The sequence below is a fragment of the Arvicola amphibius genome, chromosome 14 (assembly GCF_903992535.2).
Source record: "Arvicola amphibius chromosome 14, mArvAmp1.2, whole genome shotgun sequence".
Lineage (NCBI taxonomy): Eukaryota > Metazoa > Chordata > Mammalia > Rodentia > Cricetidae > Arvicola > Arvicola amphibius.
Window position 1 is genome coordinate 51,080,604 of NC_052060.1, and position 27,213 is coordinate 51,107,816.

A 27,213-nucleotide genomic window follows, 5' to 3' on the forward strand; every position below is an offset into this window, starting at 1 on the left:
TTAACATCAACACATTCTAGGAAGCCATGATGTATTTGGTTGATTCTGTGGATTCCTATGTTGAGTTAAACATTTCCACAGAGCTGTACAGACCAAACGGTTCTGATTTCATACGCTGGGGCTCCGTGCTATAGCTGCGTCTACCTTTCCTCTGATAATAGACTACTGTCCTGGGTTCTAGGGCATTCCAAAACTCCCTTTTCAAACAGAGACACAATTCCAGTGCCTTTATTCTCTGGGCCCTTTCAGTGGGACTGTGGCTAATTCCAATTACATATAACAAGTGCATCTTCACGCTTCTGTCTACCTAAGCCTCTCAACCCATCTATTCAATACAGTAGGGAAACTGTAGCATTCAACCTCATTGACTGTAAGGTCACAATTGAATCTTGGCTTCGAATTGCCAATCCACCAACTACTAGCATTGCTCTTGGGTGTCTGCATGTCCTTATTCGTGTTCTACTTACTAGATAATTTTATTGTATAAATGAGAACAACCTACTTGAAAGTTGTAGTCTAATATAGCTAACAATTTTTTCAGCTAATTTTGTGTTGTGATTCTATTGGATTTTCAGGTAGATGACATCCTCAAACAATGGCGAACTTACCTCATACTCATTTCTTTTCCAAGCTCTATGGTACCCCTCGTGCCATGTTTAGAAGCATCAGGAATGGCAGGAAATTGTCACTTTCGTGGAGATTATGGATCCATCTTCAGCCCATCCCCTGTCTTGCAGTTTCCTTTCCCTTCTCCTTTCCTAGATTCCATGGATATCTTAGCCTTCTTCTGCTGATCCAAACGTTACCTGTCTTTGCCTGTTGTTCATGTGGCAGTTATAGTGAATGTAATAATCAAGCACATATTATATAATCTGTGCTCTAGAATACTGCTGTTTGTAGCTTCCCTCTAACACAAGAGGTGGAATGTATAGCAAGTATGTTTGTTTCTATAGGACTCTGCCCTCCAGTGCCTCTGCATAGTTCCTCAAATTTTATGTGTTTTTTAAGGTGTTATGCTCTTACTTTCTGCTTGCATTCTCTTTCTTTCTCACACTTTTAATTCAACTATCCAATCACCAGTATTTTCAGTAAACCTTCTGGCTTTGTAAGGCAGCCTGCTGAGCTCTTAAATGATAGCAGATATCATTTTACTCCTTTTTATAAGATATATTCAGTGTGGTACTGGAGATTCTACCAGACACAGTAAGGTTCCAGCCAAGGCAGTAACAAAAAACAAAAGCCATTCAGATGATAATAAAAGAAAAAACTGTCTTTCTTTGCACATAACACAATTATCCAAGTAAAAAACCCAGAATCCATTAAAGAAATTAGTTTGGCTGTGTTGCAAGGTGGATGACCCATACACAAAACTGAACTTAGACACTTGTGTGTTGTTTAATGACAGGATTCTGAGAAAGGACTTCCTGGGATTCCGTCAGTATGAAACACCATAGACTGTATTTACACAAACTGTAATTGTGCAGCTTACCACAGCCTGTGCTATGTGGTGTAGCCTTAGCTTCTATTTGTACACCATGTTACAGTACTAACTATTGTAGGCTTGATATCTTAACACTACAGTAGTTATTTATGTAGCTGAACATAGAGAAGTACCCTAAAAACATGTGTAAAGTATTTGTTTAAAGGGTGCATGGGGGACTGGGGAGATGGCTCAGTAGATAAAACAGTTTTGCTCAAGTGTGAGGACCGAAATTGAGATCCTCATTACCCATCCATGTGCTAAGCAATCATGATACCAGACATCCCAGAGGCAGAGGGGGGGATTCCCCAGAGTAAGATGGCCAGCTAGACTAGCCAGGTTTGTTATAGGATGCCACTTGTTTGTTCCCGGCTGCTCAGCCCTGAAATAATCACACAGAAACCATATTATTTGCAATACTGTTTGGCCAGTAGCTTAAGTGTATTTCTTGCTAACTCATGTCTTAAATTAATCCTTATTAATCTGTGTATCACCACAAGGCTGTGGCTTACCCGGTAAAATTCTGGCATCTGTCTCCAGCGGGGCTACATGACTTCTCTAAACTCTGCCTTCTTTCTCCCAGCATTCAGCTTAGTTTTTCCTGCCTAGCTCTACTTTGCCCTTTCACAGACCCAAAACAGCTTTCTTTATTAACCCGTGGTATTCACAGCATATAGAGGGGCATCCCACATCACAAGTTGACAAGTTCAAGGTTGAATTGTGAGACCTGCCTCAATAAATGAAATGGAGGGCAATCTAGAAAGGCACTCAATGTCAACTTTGTGCTCTCAGGCCTACACACCCACATACACCACACACACATATACACACACACACACGTATACCACATGTGCACAGACACAGGCACATGTGCACACACACATGTACACCACACATACAGACACAGACACACACATACACACTACACACACACAAACATACACACACACACAGGCAAAAGAATATTGCACTAAGGCCCTTAGCATGAATAAGTCTGAGCAGCTGAATGGTTGTCCTGGTGACTCAGTGAACAATGGCAAGTGAGCATGGAGACCCAAGCCATGAGTCTGCTACTGTAGAATTCACAGGCACCATGCAATTAGGCTACAGAACACGTATTTTATGAAGCAGTTGTATTCAATAATAAATTAACCCTAGATTATTATAAATTTTAATATAAATTTTTCTTAATATTTTTTTAACTTTTGGACTTCTATTGTAACGCAGTTTAAAGCACATTAAGTAGCTGCGTAAAAACATTATCTTCCTTTGTATTTTCATGGAATGGTTATTTTATACTTTTATATTTTTTATCGTTTAACAAAATTTTAACCAAATGGGTAGTAGTGATTCATGGAAGCAACAAAACAGGATGCCACTGCCTGCTGGGTTTAAAGATTGACCCACACGGAGAAGCTGAGATCAGGTGGGCTATGTACTCTGATGGAGTTGAACGAGCATCAGCCTGGGAACTCAGCACATTTAATACTTAGGGCACACACTGAGGAGGAGGCTGGTTAGCTAGCTTGGCAGGAAGACTCTGTAGGTAAGAAGTCTCAGGTTGCAGTCATCTGGGAGGCAGACGCTGCAGCTGACAGTTTCTAGGGCAGGGTCAGCATTCCTCTGAACCTGACCTGGGGAAGGTTTTGCCATTGCCATGGGTCTGAGGCACCCGGGTCCTTGGCGTGGCCCTGCTCATGTCAACAAGGCAGATTCACTTAGGACTTCATCTGCTCACCACAGGAGGATTCTACCCTGGAGCTACTAAATCCAGCACACGGTTGTCAGCTGCAATAGTGGTTGTCAGCTGCAATAGTGGTTGTCAGCTGCAATAGTGGTGTCATTAGTGCCCTGTGCTCAGCCGCAAGCGTGGTATAAGTCTCAGAGTCCGACTTTGACTTTCTGACTACCCTTTGGCCATCAGACTTCTAAACCTGATTTTTCATTGTTTATCTGTGATTATACGAGTTACAATTGTCTTTTTCCTCTTTAAATTATCCAGGGTCAATTTCTGGTATTTACAGGTGAAGTCCTAAAACAGAAATCTAGTGGAATGAAACTCTGGGCACTGTGGTTTAGTGTGTGGAGAATGTCAGCAACTCCAGCAAAGATCCACTGGTCTGATTACTGGATTGGATCACTTGAGGAGAGGACGGATAATGAAATGTCAAGACAGTCAGACCATCAGAGCCGTCAGTGGAGAAGCTGGGCTCTGGATGAGAAAGTAGGACAGTAACTAGAGATTAACTTAAAGTCATAACTTACCTCTAGTGAGACGCTCTGGGCATGTTTAAAGCCTCATCAGGAAGGCTTATGAAACTGATGGCCTAATGGAGGGAAAGAAGAGTCCGGGGAGAATTAATTGAACAACAAAGCATCTGTGTCTGCTTCTTCAATTACTCTCCTATCTGGAAACTAATTTTTAAAAGAGATTTGAGCCATACTTTCTTTTATATATGTTCAGCACAGAAAGCTTATTGTTTGTGGTGGAAAAAATAATATGAATTATAATAATTTAAATACTGCTGCAACTCACCTCCCAGGGCCATGAAGTTGAGTGACATCTGGTATTGACATTAGAAGACAACTAAATCGGCATCAGATCATAGCCATCACCTACTACTTTTCAACATTTTCACAGGATATGGTGGAAATTTTTTATAAGTATACTTAGGATGCTGGGATGCCTTGAGCATTAAGGAATGTTATATCTATCAAAATAAAAAACAAATTAACTTTCCCTTACAGACTCTGCATTGCAACTCCAATGTTGGCACATCTTTGGGGGTATTTACAAAGATGGAAATGTTTTCTGTAAATATCTCTGCTTGCCACAGAATATTTTATATGAAATTGAGAATGTAATGCTTTTTAAAGACTATACTAAATGAACTGAAACCTTCAGTGGCTACCTGGTCATTAGTGTGAGCAATGTCCAAGAGAATAACAATCTAGAGCAGAAGTAAAGCTACTAAGTTTTTATGAGCTATTTTGGAGGAAATAATATCACTGCTAAATACAAGGAAGATTTCTGAAGTATTTTCAACCAAGGATAAGGACATCTTCCCACTGGCTTTTTTTTTTTTTTAAATCATGGCACCATGCTGTTCTCTGGCGCACCTTTAAAGACTGCTGGGTTTATCCACTTAGACAAATATTTATCCTAGGGTTTGTAGCATTATGCAACCGCCTGGTTTTCCTAAACAATGTTCTTTCTTTTCTTTTCTTTCTTAGTTTTGATGTGGCCACAGATTTAAGAATTCCTGGCATAGCCACTCTGCAGTTTCAATGTTTTTCAAGGTCATGTGACCGTAGCTGAGGGATAGTACCGGGGAGGCTCAAGTTGCCTTTGTGAATTTCCTTTTGCTCAGACAGAGTGTTCTGAGGCCAGACACTGAGCACAGCTGCAGCAAATGAGTCTACCATGCTGTTTTCATTGAGCTGGGCTTCTGTACAAACACAGGACCTCAATCATTTAGGGAAAAAACTTTTCCTTGAAAAAATCGTAAATCCATTTGTCACCAAAATGAGGTCTTACCAGCCCTTTTTTTTATTATTACTTTTCTTGCTGCACTAATAAAACTGGTTTTTGGGAAGGAAGAACCAAAATGAAACTAACAACTTACTTTAGGACAAATCAGGGCCCTTTCTAGCCTGATTTTGCCATTTGTCTAAACACAGGTGACTCTGTGTTTAATGTTGTCTTAAAAGAACACTGAGAATCTTGAGTTTCTCTCTCATGGCTTGTACCCATGTACTGTAAAAGAGGAAACTCACACGGCAGCAGCCCACCCGTGACCACCCTGGGAGCCTGAGCCTAAGCACCCGCCTCTGCTCATCTGTAACCTATGACCTAGTCACACCCAAGAAACTTTGGTTCTGTCTTTAAGTGTTTTAGAGAAGCATACTTGTGAAGGACAAGTCTCCGCTGAACAAATCCTGCCGACTCTTCGTTATGAAGAGCTGCTTATCCAGTCCCGGCTTGACCTCATTGTAACTCTCTCCCTCTTTTGCTATGGCTGTTTTCGTTGGGCAGATTTCCTGCTCATTAGGATCTCTTCCAGGACAGAGCTCAGATTGGTGGCAGCTTATTAGTAACAGAGTGAAAGATTTGCAGAAGGAAAGAAGTTTCCTAGTTGAATCTTGGCCGAACCCCACCCCGTCAGATACAGCTCATATTCTGTGGAATGGTGTTCCTTCGGTATCTGGCCTCTGTTTACTTTGCCGGCCCAACATTCTAATCTGCTCTTCATGGGTACTGCTCATTTCAAACATAAGAGCAGCTAGGTTATCAGTGTTTACTGTGTGCCAGACACTAGCCCAGTGCTGATCGTATATTAAGTTATTTAACCCCTATGAGGTCAAGTTTACCAGAAGGAAGCTGAGACCCAGAAAAACTAAAAATTTGCCCTAGATCACACAGTCAATAAGCATGGGGACCAGAATTCAAGACCAGGAAGTCCAGTGTCAACACCCTGTTCTTCACAATGATGCTCGACTGTTAAGTCTACTTACCTCCTAAGCTATCCCTCCAAAATTCTCTGTATGGCTCTCCTCACCTTCCTGACTCTACACATGCCATTTATTCGCTCTTCTTAGAGAGTTCTTCCACCTTTTCATTTAACTTTATGGTGAATATTTTCTTAACCTTTCAGAACTCAATCCAAATTTAATCTAACTTTGAATTAGAGCCCTGTCTGCTCAGAACGTCAGTAGACTCAGGGGGCTTTCTCCAGCAGAGCTCAGTCAATTTAGATGTCAATTGTTTATGCTGTTTTCTCCCAAGAGACTGTAAACTGTTGTATAGCAGGTCTTGTGTTTTACACTTCTTTGGATGCCTGGCACCTTGTCAATTCTTTGGATTGTCAGGCTCATAAGAGAAGCCCTATAAATCTTTGAGAAATGTTCTTCATGTGGTAATTATGACTTATTAACTAATTAATTAACATCCTAAACAACGTCTATTAAATAAGTATATCAATATCTAATTTATATGGTTTTTACTATAATCAAATGAAATATTATTATTTGAATTTATTGAGTCAATATTGTCTCTAGGGATAAATACAAATGCTTATTCTAACATTACTTTAGAGCACAAATATTTGTTCAGTGCCTGATTGGAGTAAGGAGTTATAGAATACAGTAAACGGAACAAAAGCTGACCCATGAAGTGTACATGAAACATCAAGAAAGTGTTAGTTAGATTTGACCCTTAATTTAAAAAAAATCACAAGTTATGGATTAATAATATGGATCAATATAACGGTTGGATACTGGACTATAACTAAGCAGGCAGATGCAGCAGATAATGGCAAATCTTGTTGAGTGTGAGGAAAGAAAGTTATGTGGTAAACATCGTGGGTGAGGCAGGTTGGAAAGTTTAGAAGGAAAGCCTCCGTGAGAAGGTTATAATGAACCTGGCGGAGATGAATCCAGATGTGAAAAGAGCCTGCTGAATAAAAGGAATCAAAATGGAAATGCTCAGAGTCAGGGAGGAATTTAGCCCATTCGCAGGGTTCCTGGAGGATGGGGTGAGATACACCGATGTGGTTTTAGTTACCTTTGATGTAGGAAGGGACACACTGATTTCTCCACGGCAGTGAGCCGTGAGATGTGCGGAAGAGCCAGGTGTACCTGAGTCCTCTTCCGGCCTCTGGTGACCCTGGGATTGTGCGTTGAGACCTCAGCAAAGGCGATTTCTCACAGCCCGAATTGTAGTGGCATGTTCTCTGTTCAGGATTTTCAGGATTAAGGCATGACCCTCTGTTTGAATGCACGTATGTAAGTAATGCCTGTGAGGGAGAAAAACACGATGCTGGTGTGTGCTGCATCTGAGTGAGAGGGTTAGTTTCGCGGACTTGGAAATAGACACAAATCAAGCATCACTATCTTTACCAGCTTAAGACCTGCCTAAGCTACCTCTCGGCCCCTACGCTTTGATAGGTCTAGATGTTTAAAACTACCTCCCAGCTTTAGCATACAGCTCATTCATAAATCTTTCTCTAACCCTTGATCTTGTTGGTTTTGAATGAAACTGTAGGACAGTGTTATAAATGTGGCATAATTAATGCCTGCTGTAACGTAGCATGTAACTACCCATAATCACTAGCCCAGGTATGTTTAAACAGCACTTCTTTCCTAGGAGGAATATATTTGGTAAATCAAATAAAACGAGAACTTTCTCCTCAAGCAGAAGTGGTTTTAGCTGTTACAGTAGACGAGGTACAGTGTTCTGTTTATAGCTCTTGGGTTTGCTTTAGACAAAAATCTTCACACTTATGTTATCTAAAATAAAACTTTGGGATATTGTGCTAAATTTTTGTACTAAAGGAAGTAAATTAATTTTTATGCTCTCTTCTTTCATAGTAACTATATGAATATAACCCTATGTATAAAACAGGTGTGTAGCAACATAGAGGGCAAAAAAAGAAAAACAAAACTTTTCCTAAAAATTAAAAAAAAAACCATCACATAATATGAAGTTCAATTTTGTTTTTTCTTCCATTTGACTGAAAAATCAATAGAATTAGCATCATGAATGTTTCTAATTCTCTCAATGCAATTTTAAAGACATTAGCCTCTTAGCTGAGCCTCTTTCTAATGTGTATTTCTATTATTACCAAGATTTCACAGATTTATTTACCACTGATTTCTCAAGCTAGCTCGTTCAATACTAGTGGGAGTTAGACTGTGAAAGCAAGGACCGGAGGGAGCCGTAGAGAGATCATTCCTTCTCTCCCTTATTATTATACACACTTGGGTTCCAGAATCTCTGTTTTCCTTGTCAGTGTCTACAGGGAAGCTGCCTTTTGTAGTGTGGAGCTGCGGGCTGGCTTCCCGCCGCCCGGCTCCCGCACGGCTAGCTTATACCCCGAAATAACAACACACAAATTGTATTCTTTTAAATACTGCCTGGCCCATTATTTTCAGCCTCTTATTCACATCTTGACTAACCCATATCTAATAATCTGTATAGCACCACAAAGTGGTGCCTTACCAGGTAGATTCTAGCGTACGTCCATCTTGGGCTGGAGCTTCATCGCGTCTGGCTTCTCTCTCTGAGGAGAGGCACGGCGGTCTGTCTAACTTAGGAGAGGCGTAGCATCTGACTGATCCTTCTACCTCACTTCCTCTTCCTGTTCTGTCTACTCCACCCACCTAAGGGGCGGTCTATCAAATGGGCCAGGCAGTTTCTTTATTAGCCAATGAAATCAACTCAAACAGAAGACTCTCCCACATCATTTCCCCTTTTTCTGTTTAAACAATAAAAGAAAGGCTTTAACTTTAACATAGTAAAATTACATATAACAAAATAGTTATCAAGTAAGAATTAGTTACAATACTTATATCCATTTTATCTTTTATCATTACAAAGGAAAACTTTAACTATCTATCCATTCTTCAGCTCCATCAAAGACTCCAGAAGGATATAATATTACCTAAGTAAATAAGAAGTAAGCAACTTACAAAACTCTAGAAATGACAGAGACATCTCGCTGCCTGGACAGTCACCCAAAGTTCTTTTGTATTGTTGGGGCATCTATCTTCGGCCTATAGGCCCACAGTATCCAGCAGAGTTTCCCATGAAGCAGGAAATTTCAAAGACAGTTCAGTCACTATCTGCTGTGTCCTGCAGAATGTCTCGCAGACTCTTTCATGAATCAGGAACCCAAAGAGATCATCTCACCTCTAGGCAAGTTCAGCAGTCCTCTCTCTGAGGGTTCTCTGTGTCCAGTTTATGCAATAGTCCAGGCAAGAGCAGTTTCTTGCCCAAATGGCTATCAAACTCAATAAGGAGCCTCTTCGATGCCCATCTTCCTCTTGAAGTAGATTGGTGCTGCCAGGAGCAGACATGTCTCATTGTCATGAAAAACCCTAAGTTATTAAGACATTTAAAATGCAATATTCTGTAGTCTTTGGAAGATATGAAGTATGCCTATCTAACTGAAATATATCTCTATATATCTAGAAAATCTAACTAACATGACTACAAGCTTAACTATTATCAATGATTATTCATTAGCAACCTATATTTCCTAATTATACATTACATTTTTAAATGAACTACACAATCACAATACCTTAATCGTTACTAGAAATACATATACATATAACAAAATAGACCTTAAATTTCTATCAATAAGGCAAAATTTATACCAATGTAAATTATTCATATCTATATCATCTCCCCCTTTAAATGTAAAAGAACATTTATAAACAATATTTGGGAATATGGACGTAGTTATTTCTCTCCAAACTGCTTCCTGCTGAATGGGGACGCTGTTAATCAGATCTTTCATGGTGTAACCTGTGTGTCAGGTTCATCTCAGTCATCAGTTGGGTGAAGTAATTTTCTGAAGGTGTTCACAGCAACCTTTCAGGAGGGCGTGGTCTATCATACCATATTGGGATAGAAGCAATCCAACGGGTCTCATTTTCTGTAAAAATAAAAGAAACTCCTTTCCAAAGCATCATGTCCTTAGATCCAAATTGTAAAGTCAAGGTATTTTCAAAATATCTCTTCTGGAATAGTTTAGCAGCATTTGTAAATAAATATCTTTTAGCAGCTCTTGTTCCTTCCTCAGCATTCAAACAATTCAAAGAAAGCATAATAGTATACAGCATCAAGATTCTTTGTGTATTTTCCATCTTTGTACAGCTTTATTTTAACCTCTATTTCGTTTATTTTTACGTTTATTTTTTGAGACAGGTTCTCTGTATATCTTTGTCCTGGAATAACTCTGTAGACCAGGCTGTCCTTGAACTCTCAGAAATCCGTCTGTCTCTGCCTCCCCAGTGCTGGGATTAAAGGTGTATGCTACCACACCTTGAACTCACAGAGATCTGTCTGTCTCTGCCTCCCAGGCATTCGGATTAAAGGTGTGTCCTGCCACACCTTGAAGTCACAGAGGTCAATCTACCTCTGCCTCCCAAGTGTTGGGATTAAAGGTGTGTACCACCACAACAAACTACTTCCTTTTTTTCTTTTTCTTTTTTACTTTTAAGAACTTTAACCTTTAGCCTGCATATATTTTTAACATTGTAAACCATTTAGATGTTTTCTTCGACTTTGACTCTTTCTTTTACTGTATATCTCTCTTTTTGTGACCACATGAGTCTTTAATTTACCAAACAATATCGGTAGGACTAAAGCCGTGACTTTGACAGCTAGATCCAGCCCATTCCTTAGCTATCCAGCCTCATGGCAGAGGTACCGGCTATAGCCTTGTTTATCACCACAACTCTGTGGCGGTTCAAGGTCCCTGCCAGCAAGCAAGCTGCAACAGTGTTAAACAACAATCAAAAGCTCCATAGTCAGGACCGCCTGCTTGAAAGAGTCAGAGTTTGCCCTGGCAGAACGGCCCAGAAAGCTGGCATTTTAAAACGACACAGCTTTGAAAACCAAAAAGCATGCAGTTAATTTTCATTAACACCATTTAAGTGTTTCATAGCCGAACCTCTTTTGCAGCTGAAGCTGAGTCAGGAAGCCTCTCTTAGATGAGAGTGCTTGCTTGCCAGACCCAAAAAATAGAGCTTTACTCTATTCTTTCCCAAGCTTTCTCAAGCTTTCTGCAGATTCAGTTATCCACGTTGGGCGCCATTCTGTAGTGTGGAGCTGCGGGCTGGCTTCCCGCCGCCCGGCTCCCGCACGGCTAGCTTATACCCCGAAATAACAACACACAAATTGTATTCTTTTAAATACTGCCTGGCCCATTATTTTCAGCCTCTTATTCACATCTTGACTAACCCATATCTAATAATCTGTATAGCACCACAAAGTGGTGCCTTACCAGGTAGATTCTAGCGTACGTCCATCTTGGGCTGGAGCTTCATCGCGTCTGGCTTCTCTCTCTGAGGAGAGGCACGGCGGTCTGTCTAACTTAGGAGAGGCGTAGCATCTGACTGATCCTTCTACCTCACTTCCTCTTCCTGTTCTGTCTACTCCACCCACCTAAGGGGCGGTCTATCAAATGGGCCAGGCAGTTTCTTTATTAGCCAATGAAATCAACTCAAACAGAAGACTCTCCCACATCAGCCTTTTTATTCCTGGGTCTTTCCACTCAGTTCAGAAAAGTAGACAAGAATTTCTTTCTTTCAGAGGAGAGAGGTCAAAGTGAAAAGCACCTTCTTCTTCCTCACCTGGTGTAAATGGAGAACAGTAGAAACACTGCCATGCCAGTCTCTGGAGCATGGGAGGTGCGCAGAGACTAAACGCAGGACCTTTCTTCTTAGAGCCTCTGCCTAATGACCATCCCTCTCTGCTTGTACTGGCAATGCTCTCTTGAAGGGCTCACAACTCATTTCTATTGGGAAACAGCCTTTGTCTGTGAACAATGGAGCTCCCTGACCACGAGACATCATATACTCTTCTTGTTATGTTAACCTTCTGTTTTGTCATTGGATAGTACCTTTTAGTTATATAAAAATGATAGCAAATTGACTAGAGAATACTTTGTATTGATGTAGAAAAATTTTCAGTTTGTCCCTGTGTGTCTGCTGTATTAACCTTGTAAGACTCAGGTAAGCTATTCATTGATTTCAGCATCCCTTACCAAAATGAATAATTACCATGGTTCTGTTTACAAAACTTCCCTGTACTACTTTACCCCTTTTCTCAGTAGTCTGAAGCAAATCATCCTCTGCAAGCCACTGGGGGGAATGCCTGGAATTAGCATCTGTTTCTTTTGAAAGCAAAATTAATCATCCATCTGTGTATCCCTAGTAAAAAATGTTTGTTCTTTGCCTGTCTGAAACACTCTTAGAACTTTGTACAGAACACTCTGCTACCATCCTCGCATTTCTCTCTAAGAAACCAGCCTGACTAGTAAGTGATCCGCAGTGTATGCATTAGGCCGTGCTGACTGCCCAACAGCTCGAGTAAAATTGCATTTCCATGTAACCTTAACGAAGTTTCTCATGACGACTCTTCTTGCAAATCTTTTACAAATTATTTCTTGCCCTGAAAGCTGCTCTGTCTAGGTGTCTGTGTCTGGGCAGAAAAGTGTATGTCTTTTCTACTAGAAAAGTAATGATCCTTAAATTTTACCTAGAATTATGATGCAAGTAAAGCAGTACTGTTTTGGAATTGCGGGACCTTGAGATAGTCTACACCTAGTACACTGTGTCCCTATGGCACCTCTCCCTGTGACATCTAGGGAAAGGCAGCTCACAAGCTGGTAGGATAACCCATTATTTTTTAATTATTACACCAATAATTGTATTCACAGCCTTTTAACTCAGTTTAACTATAGAGTCACTTTTCTGCTCTAAGAACGTTTGCTTTGTTTTGTTTTCCCTTCCTCACGTGCCTTTCCTTCCATCTTTTAGCTCTGACCTTTGAAGAAGGCTGTAAGACATCATAGAGTCTTTGGGTCTCCTAGCTGCTGAGTTTTTTCCCCAATGGGAGGAGACACTTTGCACTAGAATTTTGATGTTTCTTGGTTGGTTGTTGGGTGGATAGAGGATTGGCTGTTGTGTGGATGGGTGACTGGATAGTTGGGTGGATGGGGTGTTGTTTTATTGATGGCATTTGCTTGTTTGTTTGTCTGGAGACTGATTCTCCCTGTGTGGCCCATGTTTGGTCTCACAGTCACTATGTAGCCCAAAATGGCCTTGAACTCATCACCCTCCTACCCAGTGTCCTAAATTCTAAGATTACAAGTGTATGGTACCATGTCCAGCTCAAATGTTACTTTTAAAACATCCCTTTCCTTGAGCCGGGGGGTGGTGGAGCACATCTTTAATTCCAGTACTCAGGAGGTAGAGGAAGGCAGATCTCTGTGAGTTTGAGGCCAGTCTGGTCTACAGAGCTAGTTCCAGGACAGGCTCCAAAGCTACAGAGAAACCCTGTCTCGAAAAAACAACAACAACAACAAATCCCTTTCCTATTAAGTCATATTCCCAGCAGAGATTTGGTCATCGACAACACCTAAGTCTTGTTTAGTCATTTATGAAACTTTCCTGAAGTCTCAGGTGCCTCTTACAGGATGTTCTTTCATTTGCATGGGGGAATTCTAAATTGAATCATCTCATTTCCTCGTAGTCCTCAGGATTCATATAGAAAGCCATCCTGGAAATGTAAGTTCATAACATATATTAAATCAATCTAAAACTTATAGAAAGAAGCAAAGGAAAATAAATAGGACAGACTAATACATTTAAGATAGTGTTTTTGCAATATGTAAACTATAATATCTACATCCAAACTCTACATTGTGGAGATTCTCCCCTCAGTAGATAGATAAGTAGATAGAGAGGTAGATAGATAGATGATAGATAGATAGATAGATAGATAGATAGATGATAGGTAGATAGATGATAGATAGATAGATAGATAGATAGATAGATAGATGATAGATAGATAGATAGATAGATAGATAGATAGATAGATAGATAGATAGATAGAAAGATATCTTCTTGAAATTAAGAATCATATCTTAATTATATGCATCTTCCCTAGAGGGTTTCCTATGGTGTCTTCCTTACAATAGTTGATACTTAAAAAAAAATCCTTGTTGAGTGCATGGAAGAATCATTGAATAATGTGATTTAGTATCCTAGGAGCACCCTCAGACAGTAGCAAGCCTCTTATAGAGAAAACTTAGCAGATTTAATAACAATGAGTTGAAAAGAAGGGAAATTGAGAGCTTTGGACACAAATTTGTATGACAAAATAAAAAAGTGTATACATTTGATTCATTAATAATTTTAACACGTAATAATTGAGTACCACTAGTAAGAAAGATGGAGAAGGCAAAGTCGCCCTCTTTGGAGTGCCAACACTTAACTCACTGCAGTTAGATTAACAGTTTCTCTCCTCTGCTAAACTGCTCTGTGTTGGGATTCTGCACATTTTACATGCTTCGTCTTTTGACAGAGCTAGGAACTTCCTAGTACTGCAATTTATGAGCATATGATCTTAATTGAACATATTCAGTGCGTGGAAGGAATTTGTAGAATTCTATTAGATTTTTCCCTTGATAGCTGTCTTTTAACATACCATTGTATTGTAACTTAATCATTTCCAGTTGACGATTACGTAGAAACTCCTCAGCTGTACAGTCAAATAGAATGGAAAATACAGAATCTTCTTCCATCTGTTTCTAAAGTATGCACCTGAAACTGGACTCAGAAAACCCGGCAGTTGCCACACAATTCTTGTTTGGATTCTGACACTGCAGGAAACGTATAGTGCGCCTGTGATCAGGTGTTGAAGTTAACACTTCGTGCTTCTCACGTACAATCACTGCTTTCCTATGTTATTTCAATTTTCATTAACTAATAAGTATTGTAAAGTTGACTGCAAAACATAATTGTTTTTGCTTGTTTGGTTAGGTGGGTGGTTTTTGTTTCTGTCTTTGTTTTGTTTTTTTAGATGGGGTCTTAAGAATTCCCAGTCTATCCTCAAACTCACCTTGTCAAGGATGACCTTAACTTCCCAGTCCTTCTCTACCTCCTGAGTGATGGGGTCACAGGTGCAGATGACAACACCTTGTTTGTGCAGTGCTGGGCAGTGGTTAGGGCCCCCTGCATGCCAGGCAAACCGTCTACCCAATGAGCTATATCCCATGTCATTTTTTTCTTCACATGACTTTATTTTGGGCAGATTTCAGATATATTTACTGGCCTCTTATATGGAGGGATGTTTCTCTTGTTTAGGAAAGTTTCCATCTCTGTCTCAGCATACCTTAACAAAGCTATACTTATCCCAAGCCATCAAACATTGTGTAATTGGATATCAAAGTATCCCATTCCTGGTTTCAATTAAAAATTTTATACAACCAAAGAAGATTAAACCCACATAATCTAATGGAATTCGCTGTTGCCTCACAGGTTGGATAATCTATATATTAAATCCAAATATTTTTCTCAGATCCTCTGTTGGCAAATACTGCAATGAATATTTAATAGCTTTAAACACCAGACTTTTTCCAGATTTTGAAGTTTGTCCAGTGGGTCTTTTCCTGATCACATCTAGCGGTTTTATTGCCTCTTAAAAGATTCTCCTTCAGGCTGTATGGATTGTTTTTCCTTAACTTCCATGACAATAGTCTTCCTTGCAGTCACCCACAACTTATCCATGCAGGTTAATTCTTCCATCATTTTGAGCTCAATGCTGACTCCTCTAATGAATGACTGCACAATATTACAATCTTCTGTTGACTTAGCAAGAACAAGAAACCCAGTTTAAAAGCATTTCCTATAGTCTCAAACTGTCAATTCTATTACAATGCCAACGTTTCAAGCAATATTCTCACCAGAAAGGCTAAACAATATTGAAAAAGAGTTTTCTGATACGTGATGTAATCAGTCACCACAAACAAGTTTAATCCTTTACTGAGTCAACAACTGAAAACTTAATTTTAGTCTGGCCTTCTTAAAAAAGTGTGTGTGTGTGTGTGTGTGTGTGTGTGTGTGTGTGTGTGAATTCTGCTACGATAAGACACTCTTTTTCAAACTTTCTAACTTCCGGCCTCTTGCATTTAAGTAAAGTTGAAATGTGTCTTTGATCCAATGTTGCTGGCTGTGTCATATGTGTTTTAGTTATAGATGTAGCTTCAGTACATAACAAATACGAAAGTTTGACATCTAATTTGAGAACAAAATACTTCACACTCCACTCTGCCTATAAATCATGACATTCAAAGTTCACCTTTCACATCTGACATGGTAGAGAAGTTCCAGGAATGAAAGACATAAAATAAAAGTCACAGGAAGACCATGTATGTTCCATTTGAAACATGCCTCACTCCAGTGTGCTGCACAGCAAATAGGAGTGCTGCCATCTCTGCCACCATCACGGCAACTCAGCTCTACTGCCGCAGCACAAATGAAGCCAGAGTCAATGCATTCAAGAATGGATATGACGGTATCCTAATAAAGCTTTATTCATATTTGCCAAAATTTTAATCTCATATACTCTTAATATTTTAAATCATCATCATCATTATTATATTATTATTATATTTTTATTATTGTTATTACTGTCTTATGATTTAAAATGTAAAAACTGCTTGTGCCACAATCTATACAAGATTAGGTGAATGCTTGCAAGCCATAGATGGCCAATCCTGGTCCAGGATTTGGTTTTAGGGATTTAATATTTGCTTGCTTAACCTTCATCTTCAAATTTTATTCACTGGATTTACTAGAATCATGTAACTGAGGAATAGAAAACTCTTTGTGGGGAGGCAGTCTCCTGTTAGAGCTGCCATGTCCAGCAGAGTAGACGTCCTTAAGTTACAATTGCAGCAAAGCAACTCTACCCCCTGCTTGTATAAACCAAGTGGCAACTTGGTATTGCCTTGGAGTCTCTATCTTCAAAACCCAAGATCGTATTAACTATAATTAGATATATCATGTGAGCGGTGGGGCTTGCAAACTATCCTGTGTTGTTTCACTCCTGTGGGAAAGCATACTTCCAAACATGGGCGCCATGCCACCAGCAGCCCTTCTGTGTGTATCTAGCCTCTATATGGACTTTCTCAACACACCCTTATTCCCATGTCTTGTCTGTGTTATTCAGGGTGTCACAGGCATCCCAGGAAGACCAGGATTGGCTGGATCCCCAGGTCCTCAAGGAAGAAAGGGCTTACCAGGCCCACCAGGAAGCCCTGGTGTTCCGGGCACAAAGGTACTTTCTTATCATATGTGTCGGGGAGGACAAGCCACTTGTTCCCACCCTATGTATCCTGTCTAGATCACGGCTGAATCTGTTTTAATAAAATCTGGCTGATAGGAAAACCACATAAGGAAAAAGAAAAATATATGCCTACACGTGTCTGTTTCCCATGGTAGCCAACAGGAGCTGTTGGGGATAACTCATTAACAGAGAACAAGAAGCATTTCCAAAATGCTCTTTTCTTTTTACTTGTTTCTACTTCTCCTTCCTTCTTTGTCATCTGCCTTCTACAAGTAGAAAAATGGAATTTGCTTCTAGATGCATGCTTTATCAAATACACTCTTATTTCTGCAAAGCTGTATAGCCATTCAATAACCTGATAATAAAGCCCATTCAACAAGCGTTCAATAATCCTGATAATAGAGCCAACCATTGTTCAGATTGGTAGAAATCAAATGATAGTCATGGCAAAATCAGGGTCCATCCCGCAGGAAACTGCTCTCTTTCTGGGGTCATCTCTAGAAGACAGGGAAAACAGATCGCAAAACTATCACTTCTGCACAAAACATGTTCTATCTCATGTGACACTGTCTACACACAACTGTGCCACCCCTTCCCTCTTCTTTCCACATGCATTCTACCCCAGTCCCTGGAATTTTCCTTTCTTGTGTCTATACTTTTTGTTTCTAATAATAAAATTTTACTTGGGAAATGGTGGAAAGGACAAAGATGGTATATTTGACATCCCCAATGCCTTGTAGTAGGCTGAAAATGGATATCTATTTATATTTCATTAATGTATTTATAGGTTCTGAGGTCAAAATCACTCTTTTTTGTTTGGTCTGTAGGGTGAACAAGGGCTACCTGGTCAACCTGGAATTCCAGGTCAAAGAGGTCAACGAGGAGCACAAGGTGACCAAGGACGACATGGAGAGCCTGGCCTGAAAGGGCAGCCTGTATGTGTCAACTCTCAAATCATCAAGCACTAATTCTGCAGATCTGGCCTCCTTTATAGAGTAATGGTTCTTCTGTCTGTTCTCCTTGCAGGGGGAACACGGTGATCAAGGATTGACAGGATTCCAAGGATTCCCAGGCCCCAGAGTATGTGCATACATGTTCTGATGGTCTTATATGTATCTAAGAAAGAGAGAAGTGCTGAGATAATCAATATTTAGTCTATGACCTGAACTTTTCTTTAATCTTAAAAGTCATATATATTTTTAATTAAATATATATTTTTTAAATCATATATATGTATATATGATTTGAGTTTTAAAAACATTAATTCAAAACTCCTGTAATTGCTGAACTTGGTGAGGCAGGAAGATTGGAGTTCAAGGCAAGCCTGGGATATATGAAACCTTGTCTGAAAGAAAAAAAAAACTTAAAATAAGGCTGGAGAGAAGGCTCATCGAGTAAAGCACTTGCCACATAAGACAAGGGTCTGATGCCCAGAATCCATGTCAAACCAGTCACAGTAGCTCAGCCTTCTTCAGTCCCAGCAGCCACTGTGAGAAGATGGGAGGGAGTGATGGGGACTTCCATGGTGGCCAGCTAGCATGGCTAATGCTGCAAAAGACCATGTCAGAAACATCGTAAGATGATGCCTGTCCTCTAACCACCCATATGTGCTCTCTGTCTGTCTGTCTGTCTGTCTGTCTCTTTCTTTCACATACACATACACTTAAATCAAATTTCTATAATCGTATGTCCCATCAATTTTCTTATATGATCGGCTTTTGTTCCCATTTTAAGAAATATTTTTGATAGCTTTCTAGATTGGCATGAGACTCTTCATCTGTGAGCTATTTATAGAAGCCTAAAGCAGGCTTTCTGTTCTTTATTGTATTTCTAGGGTCCAGAGGGGGATGCTGGTATTGCTGGAATTGCAGGCCCTAAAGGTCCCACTGGGCAGAGAGTAAGTACAGAGTCACTCTGTCACCCAAGACCTATGCTTGTTTGCTTATTGTAGGACTTTAAATTAATACACTTCACATTAATACGTTAATAAAGTGATTTTCAAGATGGAAACTCATAACGGCCCGTGAATGCCCCAACCTTTCACAGCTCATAATTTAGATTAAGCAAAATACCATAGCAGACCACCCACACTTCCCAGTTCTTGTTCTTAAAAAAGTCATCAGAATAGCTGTAGAGAATGGCAGCATGTCTGTTAACAGAGCATCAGAAACATAAAGCAGTCTTGTGTCGTGCACATTAACACAGCCGGAGGGCAAATGCCACCCACCCAGAGGAGGCTCGCCTCTGACCAGAACTCTTCGGGCCACACTCGACAGCTCTTTCCCCAAAGCTGAGGATTTCCTGCTCAGAATCAGGTATCCCAAGAGAAGGGGAGAATTGCTGAAAGAGTTCCAAAATTCAAAGGCTAGCGAATGTCTGTCGGCAGTTGGGTGCCTGGAGCTGCAGAAGGCAGAGAATGTAAACGAGCCAGCCTCCAGCCCGGCCAGTGCTAGCTCTGCTTCCTTGTAGTTTATATTAACCATGCCGTCATAATGAGGAACGGTCTATAAAGCAGCAATGAAACAAAACAGCCATTTCTAAACAATAAACAGCGATTTGGCTGTCATCACAGCAGTTCCACTGTCGCAGCAGCTGCTACGGCCTGGGAGGGCAGGGGAGAGGAAGACGAGAAGCAGTTCAAAGGCAGCAGGAAAGACTCCTGAAGACCTTTGTGACCCAGCCGCTGTCTTGCTCCAAGTAGTGATTGAGGTCAAATTCTTAAACTTTCACACCCCTCCCTAACTCTGTCAGTAAATTATCTTCAATAAAACAAAGAGCAGCGTTGTTGCGGGGACTGTTCGCTTGGAGACCCGCCTTAACACGTCTCCAGGTGTAAGCTTGTTGATTACTGTCACCATTTCTAAGAAATCCAGGAACGTGGGTGCGGTTCTATAGTGTGTAACTGCTGATTCTCCACGAGGGTGTATATACAAATAGACGACTGTGAAATAGATGCTGCTTCTGCGGCCTCATCGGAGCATGGCTGCTGCCCTCAGCAGGGTCTCATGATGGGCTGAGGCTCTGGACCAGGCCAGGACTAGAGTCTACACCACTTTGTGGGTGAATTAATTTTGTCACCTCGTTAATGACCAAGTTCATGTAAAGAGCTCACAACCAGTCATTGACAAGCAAGACTTGTAATAAGAGAATGCCTGGGAGTCGCCCGTTTACGGGAGATTAGTAAAAAAAAGTCCCAATGCGTTAGTATACCAGAGTTCAGTCTGTGTCCCTTGAGAATGCCTGGGAGTCGCCCGTTTACGGGAGATTAGTAAAAAAAAAAAAGTCCCTGTGCGTTAGTATACCAGAGTTCAGCCTGTGTCCCTTATGTCATTCAACCCAATTAAAACTTTACTGAGAGTGCTGTCACCCTGCTTTGCAGCTGGGGAACTGAGTCTCTGGAGAGGATTAACAAGACCGTGGTATGTTAGTTCGACAGCAGAGGAAGAACTGGCTCCCTCTATGATTGGCCAAGCTGTGCGCTATAGGGCTATTCACTAACCCTGTACAATCAGACCACACTGAGGGCAGTAAGTGGCCTCAAGTCTGCTTTCTCCTCCAAAATCAAGAAACATTTGGTAATTAAGTAAGAGTACTTAAACTAGAAAAAATTAAGATTTTATTGCACTCCATTCCAAAAAAACATACTTACATAGGTAACTGATCCTACCATTAAAATCATAGTGTGATGGTTTTGAACATTTAGATAAATATAGATAGTTGTAATGCTTCCAGCCTCTTTTCTTCTAGTGTCAGTGACTATCTTTCTATTCTTTTAACAAAAAATTATTTGGGAGAGTTACATCATAATTAATTGGACTAAAGTCTCTTCAATGGCCACTGAGTCCAGAGCAGTGGTTCTCAACCTGTGGGTCGTGACCCATTCGACACAACTTCTATCTCCAATAAATAATAATAATAATACAATTCATAACAGTAGCAAAATTACAGGAAGTAGCACAAAAATAATTTTTTTGGTTGAGGGTCAATGTAACATAAGGAACTGAATTAAAAGGTCACAGCATTAGAAAGGTGAGAACCACTGTATAGAGGCTGCATGGAATTAATTAAAATATCAAGCTTCTTGGTTCAATCAGAGATCTTTGAAATTTGTGTATCATGTTTACAAATTATTTCTTAAAGTTTGTTATGTTTAAAAAGCGACCCCAACTCCTTTAGCCTATCAGGTAACTTTTCTTTTGGCAGGTCCACTTAATAGTAGAGCTGTCAGACAGCAAACTACTTTACATTAGATTTAAACTGACAGTATTTTCTTTACCTCCACATTTTCTGAAAAAAAGAGAAAACTATTAGGTACTTATAGTTGGATATTCCATACTAACTGAACCAGAAAGAAAAGATTGTTGTCAGTGGAAGTGGGAGTGGAATTTGATAGGGAGAAAAAAAAACTAAAATGAGTATTTTATTTTCATCAAAAATGCAGTATATGTACATACTAAAAAGGATTAGCTAGCTACCTTGCTCATCTGGGAATATCTTCATAATTGAAAAGTTAGTCTTCAAGCACCTTTTGTGTTGGATTCTGCATTGGCCATGTCTCGCAGAGGGACCTGCAGCTTTTTTGGTCACATAAGGTTCCATCTGGACCTGCCCTGTGCTCTCTTCCTGCCATGATCCCAGGAACTCAGGCACCTGTCCCTCCATCATCCGTGGATACACCTGTTTAAATGTATGCATTATTCTAGTGCCCTACATAAAGCAATTCCATTGGTTAAGCAACACTCTACACACAGATACATCCTTAGACGTCTCAACACATGAGCACTTAATTTTGATTTATGTTGGTTAGGAAATCACAATTTATAGCACCCTTGATAGGAAACTGCAGCGACATAGGCAATTACACCACATACTGTCAAAATTACTATAATTTATGATAATAAATTTTGTTGTATTACAACAAAAACTATTTAAAGATAGCTATTTTTCCATAGCACAAGGCTAGGGTTTTTTCTTTTCAATTATATGGAGAATGGGACTGACTTTTTCTCAGAGTGAGACTGTTTTCTCTCCCTCCACAGGGAAACACTGGCCCTCTCGGCAGAGAAGGTATAATAGGCCCAACAGGTGAAACTGTAAGTTTGTGACAACGTTGCTCTTTTCTTTTGTTGTTGCTGCTGCTGTTAGTCATGTTTTAAAATTCCTAATTCTAGAATACTCCATCAAGAATCCACCTGGGTATTTAGAAAACAAAGGTTAAAAAAAAAGAAGTTATCCGTTTTCTTCGGGAAGGCTATCCTTAGGGGTCCGGGATAACGGAAGGTTTGAGTGGTGGAGGCACTTCAAGCTCGAGAAATGAAAAGTGGGCTGAGCCAGGAAGCGCAGTAAACAGAGAAGCAGTCAGTAAAGCTGGAACCAGTTCCACGGGAAGCTAAATGAATTCTGATCGCCAAGATTTGAGTCTTTAGACACATCTGCTGTAAACAGAGAAAGATGTTGGCAAAATGAGCAAGAAAACCAGGATAGTGCAAGGCTAACAGAATGGTCTAAAGAAGGGCCTATGTGGTCAGCATGTTCTCCCAGTGCAGGTTTCCTTGAAAGATGCAATGATAACTTCTCGATAAATCCTTTTGTGACCTCTATGGCTTTGTCCTGCTTCATTTCCCATGACAACAGTTCTCAAATTGTTACAACAAATGGTTGAACCGAGCATGATTTCTATTCAATAAAGTTTATAGAGGTTCATCTAGTTAGTCAAGGTAAAGGACCCAGTGAGCTACATAGCTGATGTCTCCATCCATCCCATCCGTGTCTGGGGTGGGCGTAGAGTCAGCATATGGCCAGTATGCTAAGAAATTTGTCTGTAAACAACCAAGAAATAAGACAGTAACTGAAACGGTTTGGTGGGGCTATTGCAGAACTGAGAACTTGTGCACAGAGGGACACGATAGGATCAAATAGAGAGGGAAACCAAGATCCATTCCCTTCAAGGAAGCCATATTTTTGAAGCATTTGAAAGTGTTATGTGTAGACATATTTAAAACTGAAAATGGAATGTTTAAAGCATTAAGGAAAGCTCTTATCTTTATAAATTTAGAGAAATCACCGCTAAAGTTACTGGAGTTTATTCAAAAGAAATAAAAATGTGTAACTCATTCTCTTGGCTTCCAACATTTGCTACTCAGAGCGACATAAAACTTTAGGTGGGAGAGCTCTCATAGTTCAGTGGGTGGTTCTTCAGGACATGCTGTTCTGATTAAGGGATGATTGTTCTCCTCTGTCAAAAATGAGAACTATTATTGGTCAAGGAAAATGTGAGAAAGAAATGTCTCAGTTAAAATATCTGACCGCGTTTTGCTTATACAATCACTGTTAAAGGTCGTTATGTGATAAAGAAATGTCTTGATTAAAGTATCTGACTGTGTTCGGTTAAAGCTCACTAGGCTAGTCACCGTGAGCATCAAATGTCTTGACAAATTCTTTCCATACTCCATGTTTTCCGTTCTAAGAAAAGAAGTCCATTACAAGAAATGAGCCTCTGAAATTCACACACACAGAAATATTGTGAGGGAAAATAGGTGGGGGTAGAGGCAGTGACGGATTTCTTTTCCAAATCAGAAACAATGAGATTGCAGTTATTGTAACGGAATGCGTGGCAGGAGAAAGAAAGAATCTGATCAAGGTTAACAGACCAGACTGTAGAATTAGATATGTGAGCATATTGTAATTTAATTATTACAAAAGTTGCTGCAAGCACGGGGGGATACTGAACCAAACTGACTTACAGTAAGTATGGTAGTTAAGGATGAAGGACTTCAGGTTTGGTTAGTTTTTCCATTTAGTTACCTACAATTGCTCAGAATCACCCTCACGTGTTAGATATTTCTGATGTCGAACTGACTAGCGTTTGGTCACATGGCTACTCCTACACTGGTGGCAGGGAAGAAGATGGAATTATTTGGGATACCATTAGTGTTGAAAAGACATTGTCATCCCATTTCACCATTAAAAAAATCACCAGATAAAATTAATGTGAAAAACAGAAAAGTCATTTTTAAAAGGATCTAGAAAGCCAAGGTGTATGTGCAGTTTGGGGAGATCTTCTAAATGAGACTAGAAGGCTCACATCTTTTTAAAAACGTGCTTCAGTTCCAGGACAGGCTCTAAAAAAGCTGCAGAGAAACCCTGTCTTGAAAAAAAATAAAAAATAAAAAAATAAAAATGTGCTTCAAAATTGGATCCTCAAATTTTATATGAAAAAATTATTCCCCAAAATAATTTTAAATCTAGTGTGGAGCAGCTAAAAGTGCTTGTCATGTGAGCCTGAGTTCAGTCCCCAGATTCCACGATGGAGGAAAAGAACTCGCCCCTGAGGATAGTCCTCTGACCTCACCTGCGACCCACAATACACTGCAATATATAAAATCGAAAGGGGCACAGAAAGTGAAAAATGAAAGAGAACAAAGAAATTGCTTTAGAAACAAATATTTTGAAAGCAAAGAGAAGCAAGGGTTGGAACCTAGACTGAAAGACTCTCCTTCCCAGCTGCTTTTGTGAGCGGTTGTCGGATAACTGTTGTGACTGCTCTACCCGAGTCAGAGTCCTGTTGGCCCGTCTCACTACCAGGCAGAACTCAACATGGTGAACCTAGAGCGTAATCCACCAGCGTGGGTTGTTGTTTTGGGTTTGTTTGTGGGGAACCTCTCATTACTCAGGAAATCTAGACTGTATGTGAATGCACAGATCCTCCTAGATAGGAGGACAAGAATATTAAATGGCATGCTTCTTATTGTAGCTGCTGCTGCACCAAATGCACAGTGGCCCATGACGCTTAACTACCATCTTTCCCCCCCCCCCTCTCTTTTAGGGACCCAGAGGTGAAAAAGGCTTTAGAGGTGAAACTGTAAGTTTAACTGGATAATGAGATCTGTGATTACAGCAGCCCTGTCTCTAGGTGATAATCTCCAGGGGATCAAAGACTCTGATGCTTGTGGACTCAAAATCAAATTATAGTTGCTGAGAGGTAGAAATAACCTATATGGTACTTTCCAGTGGGATCTGATAAGCGCTGTGTTTAAGGACCTGCCAATCATATTCTCCCCAGATTACTGTGTAGAGTGTCTGACTTGCCGGGCATGAAAGGGATGGGTGTTCTCTAGTGTCCCAGCAACAGCCCTGCTGGGTCTCATTGGGCATACATGCTACACCAGCTGGCAAGGAATGCTTCACGGGAGGATCAAAGCTTTAGCTTCTGTGTGCTATTTTGAGAGAGACTCTTTCTATGTTGCCCAGGCTAGCTTCAAATTTCCACTCCTCCTGTCTCCTCCTACTGAGGGCAGGGATGGCAGACATACATTTTCTTCTAAAGAAAAACAATTGTCGTGTGAATGTTTGGTATACAAAGTGGTAGTGAGAGCTGTATGTATAGATAGTAAAAGGCCACCAACATGAAGCAGATGACTACATCTGCCTCTTGACACAAGTACCGTTGTCTGGTTGGGTTTTGCCACAAGAGCATTCATGCTGAGCAGATGGTAGCGTCTTCCGTGAAAAGGCGGCAGGCATGGAGGGAAATGATTATGCTAATTAATTAGCTGAAAGGGGGAACACATAACCGGAAGCTAGAACATATAGATGTAGGGAGTCTGAGATTTCTGGTAGAAATAGGCATCCAGAATAAACAAGTTAGTGACCAGGCAAGTGAAACACAGAGGAGTTGAACCACAATAAGGTAAGGGCTCTCTCACATTGATGAAGGGTCCGAGAGTCAGACCCTGGGAGGTCCTTGAAGACCAGGTGACGTAGCTACGATGCTTGGATCCCATAGGCGGATGGCTTTCCTTTCCTGTTCTTTCCGCAGCCTCCCCTTTCCAGTTCTTATTCCTGGTACTTCTGTACCACACTTTTAAGCCCCTCTGCTCCTATTCATTTTGATGTTTCTATTTAAAGGCTGTTTGTATAGGCTGGACACCCTGCCCCCACCCCTGGAAACAACCCTTAATGCCCTGGACTCAGTACAATACTTGTCGCCTGAGCCTTGGTTCTTTTCATCAGAGGCTACGTATCACGAAGCCTTTTCCTGAGTAGCCTGTTTCTTCCACACTCTGTGACTAAAATGTGACAGAAATGACTTAGGAAGGAAAGATTTAACTCAGCCACGGTTTCAGAGCGCTCAGTCCACAACTTCTGGACCCCGCACACTCGAGCAGAGCATGGGGTCTGCAGGAGCACGTGGTGGAGGTCAGCTGCCATGTTCACGTCCTGGCAGACAGGAACACGTGGTGGAGGTCAGCTGCCGTGTTCACATCATGGCAGACAGGAACACGTGGTGGAGGCCAGCTGCCGTGTTCAGCAGACAGGAGCACATGGTGGAGGTCAGCTGCCATGTTCACGTCCTGGCAGACAGGAACACGTGGTGGAGGTCAGCTGCCGTGTTCACATCATGGCAGACAGAAGCAAAGCTAAAAATCCTTAGCACTTTGCTGGTCTGCTCCTTTTATTTTTTTTTTTTTTATCCCACTGGCCCCAGCCCCTTCAGGATCAGTTGATCGTCTCTGATAAAACCCTTACAGATATACCCAGACTTGTGTCTAAGACAGATCAACCATCACAGCCTCTGTAGAGATCAACAATCACAATCACAATCTATGCAGAGGCAATACTCCCACCTTCCTGAAACCCTTTATCTCCGTTTATCCGAGCTCCTTGCTGCCTGCTATGTGACATTTGCCTTATGCTCAGTAGCCTCACTCACTAGAACATAAGCAACAGAGAATATGTTTTTTCAATGTTTTTTTCATGATGGGATCCAAATCTCTGGCAGCATCTGTCTTATAGATGTTTGTACTCAACAGGTAGTGATTTTTACAGACTTTTTCTTGGTTTGTTGAGACAGGATCTCTTTGTGTAGCCCTAGCTGTCCGGGAACTCGTTCTATAGACCAGGCTGGCCTCGAACTCAGAGTTCTACTTGCCTCCTGAGTGCTGGGATTAAAGGTGTTTCTCACGACTGCCCAGCAGGTGGTAAATTTTAAATGAATGGTAAACACGAGTGACTATGGAGGATAGTGTTAATCGATTTATTTTTAAGTGTTATTTCCATTTCTGTGATGGGCTTCCTGAGAATGGGC

General features: G+C 40.7%; 1 protein-coding gene across 1 annotated transcript in view; it reads left to right on the forward strand.

The window, feature by feature from the left end:
• Positions 1 to 27,213, forward strand: part of Col24a1 (collagen type XXIV alpha 1 chain) — a 258,382-nt gene that overhangs the window by 198,453 nt on the left and 32,716 nt on the right. The window contains exons 50-55 of the mRNA XM_038311332.1: positions 17,010 to 17,117; positions 17,954 to 18,061; positions 18,153 to 18,206; positions 18,961 to 19,023; positions 22,166 to 22,219; positions 24,952 to 24,987. Of these exons, the coding sequence (XP_038167260.1) occupies positions 17,010 to 17,117; positions 17,954 to 18,061; positions 18,153 to 18,206; positions 18,961 to 19,023; positions 22,166 to 22,219; positions 24,952 to 24,987 (423 nt within the window). The remainder of the gene's footprint in view (positions 1 to 17,009; positions 17,118 to 17,953; positions 18,062 to 18,152; positions 18,207 to 18,960; positions 19,024 to 22,165; positions 22,220 to 24,951; positions 24,988 to 27,213) is intronic.